Source organism: Sminthopsis crassicaudata, chromosome 5 (assembly GCF_048593235.1).
Source record: "Sminthopsis crassicaudata isolate SCR6 chromosome 5, ASM4859323v1, whole genome shotgun sequence".
Classification (NCBI taxonomy): Eukaryota; Metazoa; Chordata; class Mammalia; order Dasyuromorphia; family Dasyuridae; genus Sminthopsis; species Sminthopsis crassicaudata.
This window is the reverse complement of record NC_133621.1, coordinates 107,108,928-107,121,398: the sequence shown is the minus strand read 5'-3', so window position 1 is coordinate 107,121,398 and position 12,471 is coordinate 107,108,928. Positions and strand designations below refer to the sequence as shown.

Below are 12,471 nucleotides of genomic sequence, written 5' to 3'. Positions count from 1 at the left end.
TACAGTAGGGATTCCTTTTGTGTACAGATTAGACTAGAGTGGTCACTGAGGTCCTTTTCAACTCTCAAATTCTATGATTCTGCCTGGAAAACAATATCATTCCAGTAAGATGGTTGCTAATAGAAATACTCTTTGTTGCCTCAAGGACCCTGAAGAAACATTCTGTTTAGCCTTTTTCTCTTTCTTGAGAGCAAAATATGAAATAAAATCCAACAAAATTTAATCTCCACATATCCTCTGTACCAAAGAAAACCTTTTTTGGTGGTTGAGTTATGTTTGACTCTTCTTGATCCCATTTGGGGTTTTCTCGGTTTTTCTTTGGGGTTGGAGTGGTTCGCCATTTCTTTCTCTAACTTATTTTATAGTTGAGGAAATTAAGGTACACAGGCTTAAATGCCCAAGGTCACATGGTTAGTAAGTGTATGAGGCCAGATTTGAACTCAGGGAGATGAGCCTTCCTGACTCCAGCTCTGGCACTCTATCCACTGCTTCACTCAGCTGCTCCCATTTTAAGCACTTGCTATGTACTAAGCACTAGTGCCTAGCACAGGGCCTACTATACAGTAAGTGCTTAATAAATGCTTTTTGATTGATTATTATGATTGGTATGTATACCCTAAGAAACTTATAAGTTTAGTACATGTATATTAGATATACATACATGTGTATAACCATCAAATTGAAATAGCAATGTGAAGATATCTATAAAACAATTTACTCTTTAATATTCCATTCCCTTATTTGAATTTCATAATAATTCTTTGGAGAGTCAGGGGAATATCACGGTGGATAATGAAACAGCCTCAGAATCAAGATGATTTGGGTTCATACTGTCTGTATGACTTTGGATAAGTTATTTCCCTTCCTCAGAGCCCCACTCAGGGGCATAGTCAGTACTCAGAAACATGGGTAAGGGAAATAGGAGTTTCCTATGACAATGAAATCCAAGATTTCATTTAAAAAAAGTTATTTATCCCCACTAATATATCATTTGCCTCTTTTTGTCTCCCCAAAGCTTAGTGCATAATAGGTGCTGAGTAAATGTTTATTTAACAAGTGTGAGAAGGTAAGTGGTTTGCTCAAAGTTACACAGAAAGTAAGTAACAGAAATGAGACTCTCTCCTGGGTCTTTTCATTCTAAGTATGGGACTTCTTCCATTCCATCATTCTAAAGGAGTAAGATGCAAATTTTACAAAAAGTCTGAAATTTCATATTAGCAAAACAGCTCTTTTTTATTTTTGCAAAATAAAAGGGACTTTTCTGATATTTGTATTAGGTTAAATTGAGTTTAGCTTCATAAAACTCAGTTAATATATTTATTTTGGGAGGTTACATAAGCTAAATAGGAGCATTGAGGTGATGGTGGATAGAGCAATGATCTTGGAGACAGGAGGGCTTGAGTTCAAATCCACCCTCAGATTCTTACTAGCTGTATGACCCTGCGTAAGTCACTTAGCCCTGTTTGCCTCAGTTTCCTCATCTGTAAAATAAGCTGGAGAAGGAAATGGCAAACCACTCCAGTATCTTTGCTAAGAAAACACCAGTTGGTTATTGCCATCGAGTGAGTCACAATGTAATGATTAACAACAATAACAACTCTTAAGCTGAATTAAATCAGTTGTACTTCCTCTCCCCTTTTTCCATATACAATTAGATTTTGGGTTTCTAGTTCTTATGTACTTGTGAGTCAGAGATAAAGTGAAGGTCTTTGGGAACAGCTTAAGTGCCATCCTTAAGACCACTGTGGTTGGATTCAGGAGCAATGTCAGTGCCCTGAGAACTAAAGCAGATCAAGCAATGAAATCCAGTTGGGGATTTTAAGGACTAAGCATTAATCCAAATGCTATCTTTACTTTCCTGAGATGCAGTCCAGGTTGAAGGAAGAATTAAGGCTCTAAAGAACATTTCTCAAAACTAATTAATGTAACTTAAAAAACATGAATGATTTTTAAAAAGCCAAGAAAATAAAAGAGGGGACAAGTTTGGTTATGGGAAGGAGAGGACCAAGAACCCAAATTTGGAATTAATCTGAAAAGAATCAAAACAGAGATTCCCCAGGTGTGTTCCATCATCCTCTTCTCCCATTTCATCTCTCCTCTGATTTCCCTCTCCCTATCTCTTCTGCCATTGTTTTTTCTTTTTCTTTCCCAGCTTTGAACAGAAATGCCCAAAGACAAAGCCTTTCTGCCTTCTTGCCTTTAGTGTGCATATGATCTCCCACCTTCAGAACCATTAATAAGGGTTGAGTAACTCATTTTTTTACCTCAGGGCTTTGTTATTTAAAGGATGCCTCTAGTCTCTCCTCTCCTCTCCTCTCCTCTCGTCTCCTCTCCTCTCCTCTCCTCTCTTCTCCTCTCCTCTCCCTCTCCTTCTCTCTCCCCCTCTTGAACCCTTTCTCTGTTTCTGTTTCTCTCTCTCCCTCTCCTCTCTGTATCTCCTTTCCCCTCACCTTCTCTGTTTTTGTTTCTCCCTCTCCTCTCTGTCTCTCTTTCTGTCCCTTCTTCTTTCTCTCCTTCTCTCTGTCTCTTTTTATATATGTCTGTCTGTCTCTTTCTATACCTTCTTCTCCCTTTCCCCGTTTCTGCCTCTGTCTGTCTCTTTCTGCCTATCTGTCTTTCCCTCTCCTGTCTGTCCGTTTTTGTCTGTCTCGCCCTCTCCTTTCTGTCTCTGTCTGTCTCTCTGTTCCTCTTTCTCTGCCTTTCCTTCTCTCTCTCTCTCTTTCTGTTTTTCTGTCTCTATCTTTCCCTCTCCTGCCTGCCTGTCTGTCTCTTTGTCTCTTTCTGTTTTGGTCTCTCCCTCTCCTCTCTGTTTCTCTGTTCCTCTCTCTCTGTCCCTCCTACTCTTTCTCCCTCTTTCTGTCTGTTTCTCTCTCTCACTTGTCTGTCTGTCTCTCCCTTTCCTTTTTGTCCCTCTCTGTCTCCCCTCTTCCCCAGAACAGTTAACTGAAACCGAAATTACCAGACCCTGAGCATTGTTAATAACACCCATTTGTGAGCCACTATTGTTAACTAATTCCCACTCCTATTTAACTGAATTACTTCTATTATTTTTAAATTATAAATTGCATAGTAAATTTGAGAGTGTGTTTTTTTTTTCTTTGCATTATGTTCTGGGCAACAAAATTGTGACTTACAGCTCTGCCTACTCCCACCCCATCTGTCACATATCATATTTTGCTTCTGGAAGAATTCTTTCTCAGCTCACTATAGGTCATAGAAAAATTAGACATCACACATTGAAGCAAAAGAATGAAGAGGTCTAGAGTTCTTTTGGCTAATAATATTAATAACTGACATTTGTGGAGCCCTTTACAGTTTACAATGGCCTTTATATTCAGCTGATCCTTACTATAATTCTTTGAGGTAAACAGTGAAAGTATTATTATTTTTGCTTTACAGTTGAGGAAATTAAAAAATGGAAAAGTTAAATGAGTTGCTTGAGATCTCACAATTACTAAGGGGCAGAACTGGGTCCAGAACAACATCCCTTCTTCCACGATGGCTGCTTCCTTGAACAGAAATAATGATTTTCTTCATAGAAATTGCTAGTGACCTCCTCCATATGAATTTGGGGAGATTATTAAAAGACCCCATTAATTTCATTTGTTCAGTTGTGAGACACACATTCATTTTTGGCAAAGGGCACAATGGATGGAGTGCTGGGGGTAGAGTCAGGAAGACCCAACTCCCTGAGTTCAAATCCGTTCTCAGACACTTCCTAGCTGTGAGATTCTGGGAAATTCATTTAATCCTGTTTATCTTTATATTTCTTATCTATAAAATGAGCTGGAGAAGGGAATGACAGACCACTCCAGTATCTTTGCCCAAATGGTGTTAAGAAAAGTTGGTCACAACTGAGCAACTAATTTCATTTTGACAGGTTCCCATGCCGTCCTTCTGTTGCCACCATTTTTTTTTCCTTTTTTCCCCAAATGCATTTGGATTGAAGAGAAGCATCTGGGGACGGAGCCCTGGGGTGCAAGTGCTACCCCAGACCCTAGCTGTGCAGGCACATGCTTGGCAAATCGTTTTGTCTCTTACAATTTGTGTCCTCACTGGCAAACAGAGTTAGTGATATTTGCACTATCTATCTACTTCACAAGGTTGTTGTGAGGAAAGCATTTTTTCAGCTTTAAAGAGCTTAAGTGGGAGTTATTATTAAAATAGAAAGCCAGGTGGCAGCAAGGGGACATGGGGAGGGCGGAGGTAGGAAACAGCAGCAATCCTTGGCTGGCCAATCTCAGCCAAACCTTAATCAGCTTCTCTCTGCCTCTCTAGGGCATTCATTGAAAGATTTAAGCCAGTTTGTTTCCAAGAGAAACCATCCTGATCTCTATTTAGCTTTTTTTTTTTTTTTCTTGCCTTAATCTTAATGACCAAGTTATTATAGCAAAGGGAAAAGTGATGTTCTGGGTTTTTTTCCATCCTCTCTTATCCAGTATCTCAAAGAGTTGGACCAGTTTGATGGAAATTTATGGAGTCACAGCTTACAGAGGACTATGGGACTAAGGACAGTGTTTGAAGAGGGAAGGAGAAAAGTGGCGGGGGTGGGGGGGTGGGGGGTGGAGAAGAGGCAAGTGGTAAGTCTGAGAGGAATTCAACGTGGGGAGCCAAAACAGTCTGCGAAGAGGACTCCGACTGATCTGTTTCCATGAACCCTGCTGAAAGTAAAGGTCATGCTTTAGGAGTTTAGGGATCTTCTTTGTTTTTGAATGTGTCATTAGTTAGTATTTTGTTTCTCTGCTTCTGAGAGCACAGAGGGGAAATCCACAAAGAACAAAAATAAGCAGATGAATCATGTGCCTAAGATCAAGGCAAAAAGCCACATTTCATTTTTGTTGGGCAGTGTCCTCCAGAATAAAGATTCCAGTGAAATTTTGGCTTTCTGGCCCAAGAAACTTTACTGAACTAATCTTATTTCCTAATTGCTGTGGTTTATATTATAAAGCCTAATTTAAAAAACACGTACCAAGGAGCAGTTTCATTGAATGTAAAAGCACTGGTGCCATTAACTGTCCACATTCACACTGTGTATGCTGCTTGGAACTCAAATCAGTTTACCCTTTTGTATTAAAATGATTTCACCAGCTGCTACAGTCAAGAAGATCAAATCTTGATATAAGAAAAAAACGACTAAAATTTTATTTTTCTACTGACATTTCTAATTCTGGTGTTACTATTTACCAATAAAAATTTATTACATTAAAAAAGAAAGAAAGAAAGAAACTTTACTGGAACCGAGTCTGGTCTCTGAAAGCTAAATCTTGACATCTTCTGTCACACCAAGGTACAGGATCATAAAATTCAGATCTGAAGGAGAGCTTTGAAGTAATTTATTCCAGCCTTATTTTTAAAATCAGGACATTGAAAGCATAGATAGATGAAATAACTTGCTGAAGGTTACCTGGATAGTGTTGCTGGGTGGAATTTGAATCCAGGACCCCTGACCTCTAATCTGGTACTCTTTTGTGGATAACAAATTGACCTGTTCCATAGCATTTTACTCTATCAGCATCATTCATTACAAGGCCTAGATCAGTGGTTCTTAACCTGGCAACCATGTGGTAATTTCCAACAAATACAAATTTATCATTAGTTATAGGAAGTATTCCGGGAAGAGCTTTCAGAGTTCTTTTTAGCTCATATCCCTCATTTTATGGGTGAGTATCCCATTTCCACAACTCATAAAGGGTCCCCATTTCCTGTCCCTGAAGATGCTGTCTTATAGAAGTGAATGGCTTTTTCTGTCTTCTCACCTCAAACCATCTCTTTTCTTCTGTGACCTCACTGTTGGTAACAAAGACAGACCAAGAGGACCATGATGGTAAGAATGGCCCTTTCAAGTTGGTGAATTCTTTAGCATTCTCCTTTAAATGCAAACTAGTCATTTTTTAAAAAGAATGGTCAAGAGTCCAAATACTGACTCTTATTTACTTGCTACAAAAGCATCCAAGGGACTCTACCCTTCCTTCACCTGATAGAAAATCCCCCCCCCCCTCCCATTCACCATGCAGTGGTAGATCATGTAGATATTGGAGAGGGAAAACAAATGAGGTACTTACGCTGTTGGGATGTAGAATTGGTAGAGGCAGCAGCAGAAGTGGTATGAAGATGACCAGCAGCAAATTCCTTGCTTTAAATAATTCCTTCAGAAAGGCCATTGTCCACTCTTCTTCTTTGTCTCCTTGTGGACCTTCCTGCTCCCCTTCTTTTGCTCAGCTTTCCTTTGTCCTTACCAAGAACCCTGACTTTCTCCCTCCTGGCCAGTTAAAAACATAAAACAAATAGCACCACCACCAAGCTTTAATTTTTCTTGTCTCCCTTTTTAGGCAGCACCCACTTTGAGACAATCGAGTAGAGTGGTGACCGCCTTTACTCTGATTAGAAAAAAGACCAGGAAATGGGACTAAGGCCTCTATGCCCTTGAATACTTTAGGTAGGATTGATGAGCAGGGTATTCTGAGCAGGAAAAGGGAATTGGCCAAGGATTACCAACTGGGACATAGTGATTTCCGTCTTTATTTTGGCTTGGGTGAATTAGCATGGACTATCCTATAACTTGGTCCCAGCGTTTTAGCAATTGACTTCTTCCATGGAGTTGTTATTGTTGTTGTTGTTTTAAAATTTTTGTTGATTCTAAGACTGACTCTAGGAAAATCACAGGGGAGCCTATTATGACGATGATGATTAAGGAAAGTCTGCATACACTGATTTCTCTTGGTCAATTCCCTTAGTGGCTATTTCCAGAGTCCACTCTCTCTTGGCTCTCTCTGCTCTCTCTGATTCTATGAAATCTATCCTCTCCTCCACTGTAAGCGACCAAACAAATAAGAAAGACCAGAGCTGATTGGAGGAAGATGATGACTTCAGATCAGGCTGATTTTCTTTCTTCTAAGGCTTGCCACCATGCTAGATTCAAATTCTTCCCCTTTAATTTGGATTTTATACTTTTAATTTACCTTTTCCCTACTTCTTGAGCCAGGGCCTCCCAGAAAAATCCCTGAAGACATTCTTTTTCTGGAGCAAGATAAAAAGCTGTTGGGGACCCTCCTTTACTTTGAATCTACCTATGGAAAGCCTAGAAGAAGAACGTGGCCCTGCCCCAACTCCCCAAACCAATCAGGGTGTCTCAAAGAATGACCCAACTTTTTTCCCCCAAGGCTCCTACTGATTGGTCACAGCAGGGTCCTAAGTCTGCTGACTTTGGAAAATAGCAGCAACTGGCAAAGCTTATTTTTAATACCTTTTTGTAACATTCCAAGGGCAGAAATAACAATCCTCCCCAGCATAATGCCACTTCTCCAAGCAAACACTCTTTTATGGTTTGAATGCATGGGCTAAGAACTTTTCCTGGGAGATTTCCCATGGCTTTCAATCCAGCTAGAGGCAACAAAGTCCTTTGGAAGGTGTGTTAAGAGCTCAGGGACAGTGAGACATATATGACCCAGGACCTGGGGGAAAACCAATGGTCTAGAGCAGGGAAAGAGTTTGGAAGCTGAGATTTGGAGTAATGATGCAGAGTCCTCTGGGACGCTAAGAAAGTTCCAACTTTCTCCAAGTCAATGAGTTCCAGAGATGATGTTGGCCATCTCCTCCATGTCTCTTCTGAGGTCCTATCAAAGAAATTGGGCTGACTTCGAAGTAAAAGAGATTTATATCAAGATGAAAGAGTTTATTAGTGAGACTCAGAATCTTCTTGTGAAGAGTGGTAGACTCTATTGGGTTTTAGCAGATTAGCCTTTGGAGATCTCATGGACAGAATCATACTGCAGTGGAGGGAAGAGGCAGTTCATGCTGATCACATTGTCACTAAGTTGGAAATCATTCGGTCAACGAGCATTTATTAAGAGCTTACCACGTGTAAGTGCCATGTAATCTTCTATGTATTAAGCATGGGGGACATAGGTAGAAGTAGACAGTCTCTGTCCCATGGAGTTTACATGCTAATGGGAGAAGACAACACATAAAAGGGAACTGAAAGGGGAGAGAGAGAGAGATACAGAAACAGAGACAGAGACAGAGAAAATGAAGATGCACACAGAGTGAGAAATAGAGAAACATAGAATGAGATAAAGTAAGAGAGAAAGAGAGAAACAGAAAGAGAGAGAGAGAAGAGAGAGAGACAGAAACAGAGAAAAAGAGAGAGACAGAGAGAGAGAAAGAGAGAGAGAGAGAGAGAGAGAGAGAGATACAGAAACAGAGACAGAGACAGAGACAGAGAAAATGAAACATGCACACAGAGTGAGAAATAGAGAAACATAGAATGAGATAAAGTAAGAGAGAGAGAGAGAAACAGAGAAAGAGAGAGAGAGAAGAGAGAGACATAAACAGAGAAAAAGAGAGAGAGAGAGAGAGAGAGAGAGAGAGATTGTGTGTGTGTGTGTGTGTCTGTGTGTGTGTGTGTGTGTCTGTGTATAGTCAGGAAAAAAGGTAAAGGTAGCTGGTGTCCAGGAATGGCAGAGAAAGTCCTGTAGAAACAAGTTAGCTAGAGGATTAACGCATCTAGCCTAGATTGTTATTCAGCAGGAATCTCCCTTTATAAAAACCCTGGCAAATCAGTGGACTTTTGTTCAAATCCTGGTCCTGCTGTTTATTATTTGTGTGCCTGGGTAAATCACTTCATCTTCAGAGCTTCATTTATAAAATGAGGAGATTGGACAAGATAAACATTAAACTCTCTCCCAGTTCTAAATTCCATGGTCCCTTCCCAGACATTTCCAAACCCCGATGACTCTCTCTTTGAACCTTACTCCTCTTCCCAGCAGATCCTGGGCTCTGTCCCAGGAGTCTGGGCTTTGAGAAGGGAGCATTTGCCTAATCTTGCCTATATCCAGGCTACTATGACATTCTGGGTCCTCCCTCCTAATTTCTGCCTTGCCTTGATGTCTTAGCATCTTCCTCATTAGAATGTAAGCTCCTTGTGGGTCCAGGCTTGATTGCTTGTATTTCTGTCCCCAGACATTAATTAGCATGGTACCTAGTACGGAGGAAACATGTAATAAACAAATGTCTTCAGTCATTTTATGGCTCACTGGCTAGAGCAGGTGGTCAGCAGTTGAGAGACTAACTGTTAAGAGGCTGAGAATATTACTGGTAATTCTTACCTTATCTCTGAGCCACAGGCATCCAGGTAAAGAGCTGCTGAAGAAAGGAGAGCGATGGGGTAGAGATAGTCTAGATGGGAGGAAGAGGAGGAAAAAAGAATTCTTTGAAGAGTGTTGAGATATTCTCCTCCATTCATTACAAGACTTTGACCAGCAGATCTGGGATTTGTGGATAGATTTCAAGGGGTCCTTGAACTTATATAGGAAAAATAATGCATTTTGATTTTCATTATCTTTTCTCCTTTCACAAACTATGTTCTAGTCAAGTTATTCCCTCCACACAATATGCTATCGTTTAACTTTGTCCCTCAAATTCTCCTCCTCACTTTTGCCTCTTGGAATCCCTAACTCCCCTCAAGGATCAGCTCACATGCAGGCTCAATGCCTTCCAGCTATGGGACTCTGGTCACTTCTGTTTACCTCATTTTTCTCATCTGTCAAATGGGAATAATAATAGCAACATCTCACAGGGTTATTGTAGGGATAAATGAAATGATATTTGTAAGAAACTTTGCAAACTTTCAAGCACTATATAAATGCTATTGTCCTGGTTGTGATTATGATGACCTAATTTCCCAAGTTGTTAGTGTTCCCTCTGACTTTGTGTCTGCTTTGTTTTTACTTAATTATAACTTGTTATATCTGTCTCCTTTCTTCCCCATCTCAGTAGAACACAAGCCCCTTGAGATCCAGGATTATTTAAATTTTTCCCTTAGTATTTGTGCATAGTATCTAAAACATAGCAGGCACTTCAATTTTTTTTTTTATTGAGTTGATTTTCTTTTATATTTATGTTTGTGCCTCTCTACAATCTGACTTTTAATTTTATCATTTAACCAAAATTCTGCCTCCAAAGCTACTAATCTCTCGAAGCCTTATTTATCTTAACATGTCTGCAGCCTTTGACATTTGTCAATCATCCTCTTACTGAGTCTCTGTTTTCTAGGTTTTGGGGAAGTTACTCTCCCTCTCTGACCTCTCCCCAGTCTTTTTTTTTTTTTGGATTTTGATCCAACTTATACCACTAATCATGGGTATCCCACGGGGCTCTGTCTTGGGCGCTCTGTCCTATTCTCTTTCTATATTATTTAACTTGAAGATCTCATCAACTCTTATGGATTCAATTATCATCTTTGCACTGATAGTTCTCAAATTATTTATTTAATTCTAGCTGATCTTTATCCTTGTATGTCTGTCTATTGAACATCTCAAACTGGATGTTCTATAAAACTGTAAATTCAACATGTCCAAAATGGAATTATCTTCCTCCTAAATCTCCCCTTTTCTTAACTTCTTTATTACTGTCGAGGGTACTATCATTCTCCAAATTGCCCAGCTTTAACTTTTTTGATCTTTAACTCTTTACTTTCTTTCAATTCCCAAATCTACTCTATTATGCCTTTCTCTGTCCTCTGTCACCATCATCACTCTGGTGAGGACTTCATTGTGAACTAGTACAATATCCTGCTGGCTGATCTTCCCTACTTCCCATGTCTCCCCAGTTCCTTCTCTCTCCAGCTGTTGACCTGATGTTCCTAAACCACAGCTCTAACTATATCAGTTCCCTACTCTGTAAACTCCAGGGCTCCTATTAGGATCAAGTAGAAAATCTTCCGTTTGGCCTTTAAAGTTGTTCATATCCTGGTCCCGTTCTACCTTCCCAGACTTTTTATATATTATTCCCCTCCATTTATGTATTCTGTGATCCAGGGACAGTGTATTCCATGCTCTTCCTTAAACAAAACATTCCATTTCATTACTCCAGGAATTTTCACTGGCTGTCCCCATTCCTAGAATTTTTTCCCTGCTTATCTCTACTTCCTGACTTCCTTCAAGTTCCAGCTCAAATCCAGGAAGCCTACTCTGGGCTTTCTCTGTTGCCCAACCATTTCCATTGCACTCAGTGTATAGTTAATTATGCATAATTGTTTGCATATTGTATCCTCCATTAGACTATGAGCTCTTTGAGAATAAGGTCTCTCTTTCACCTTTCTTTGTATCCTCAGAACAAAGCATGATTCCGGGCACCTATTATGCATTTAATAAATGTTTGTTGATCGACTGATTGACATTTTGGCCTTACCTCTATGCTAGCTGTTAAAACTCAAATGGGGCCATAAAGTGTGTGACATATTTTGACTGCCAATGTTGAGAAGAGTAGGTAATAAAATAACAAATATCTGGGGATGATGGCTGCCATGTGCCAAAAGCAGCTGCTTGAGTCAGCATGTGTTATTAAGCTTTTTGTAGCACTTTTAAGTTTCTCAGTAAAGTAACTTGATAAAACAAAGACACAAGAGAGATTCATCAGTCTGAAACAGCATCTTTATTACATCATATGTGATAATCTATTAAATAAAAAAGGAAAGATGAATGATACAGCAAGACCAGGAATTCTCTTTTGGAGCTGTATCCGATTTTGGAAGAAGCAAATCACTTGCAGAGTATGATTTTGTAAGAACATAGGAAATCCAAATGGATTGGGAAATTAGAGAGTCTTTTAGAATTTTTTAATCTTTGTTTTTTAAAAGGAAATTAACCTTAGATTAGCTTATCCATGACAACATACCCCCAATTCCATATTCTCTTAGGCAGTGAAAGTTAATGAATACATACTGTGGGTCTTCAGTATCTCCTATGGCATCTGTCCATATAGATTTCTCAAAACATATTGACCAACTAGTTGAGTGCTTCTAGAGAATGGTATAAGGATGACTTCTAGAAGGTCTTAACTCTCAGAATTTTCTAATAAAATTATCTAAAAGTATTATGTAGAAATGAGACAAAAATATTGTTGTATGTGGAAAATTCCAAATGGGCACGGGCCAATGAGCACACCATTTATTGTGACCATAATGTTCAGAGCAAGGAGTTAATAAGATAAAGGCTACATGGGCCAGCTAGCTTTGCTGTATTCATTGGATTCTGGTTTTTGGTAGGAGGGAAAAAGTGTGTATGTTGATTTTGCCTGTAAAAGTAAGGGAGGCTTTAGAAGTTTTTGAGTTAAAAAAAAAAAAAAAAAAAAAAAAAAAAAAACAAGGTTTAGCTTATATCCAAGCAAATCCAGTGCTTAAAAATTGATTACCTAGCAAGGAAAGCTTTTTTTTTTTTTTTTTTTTTTTTTTTACTTTTCCCCTTATGTTTCTTTAACCATTGGCTGCTACATGGAATTTAGAATCTCTGAAAGGACATTATTTATTTTACATTAATAGTTAATGAATAGGTAGTTGGATCAATACATTTGCATCATAATTTGGGATCAAAATAATTAATCAGATCTAACTAATCATTAGCTATTTAGAAATCTTTGTCCTCAGAGTCTAGCATGCACTGTGTTTGGCACCTAGGAGATTAATAAATAAATGCT

At 39.1% G+C, this 12,471-nt stretch overlaps 1 protein-coding gene across 1 annotated transcript in view; it reads right to left on the bottom strand.

Annotated features, from left to right (window-relative positions):
* SLC13A4 (solute carrier family 13 member 4) overlaps positions 1–7,048 on the bottom strand; it is a 65,201-nt gene extending 58,153 nt beyond the window's left edge. Inside the window, exon 1 of the mRNA XM_074267836.1 lies at positions 6,063–7,048. Within this exon, the coding sequence (XP_074123937.1) occupies positions 6,063–6,161 (99 nt within the window). The 5' untranslated portion in view covers positions 6,162–7,048. The remainder of the gene's footprint in view (positions 1–6,062) is intronic.
* Positions 7,049–12,471: the final 5,423 nt, after the last annotated feature.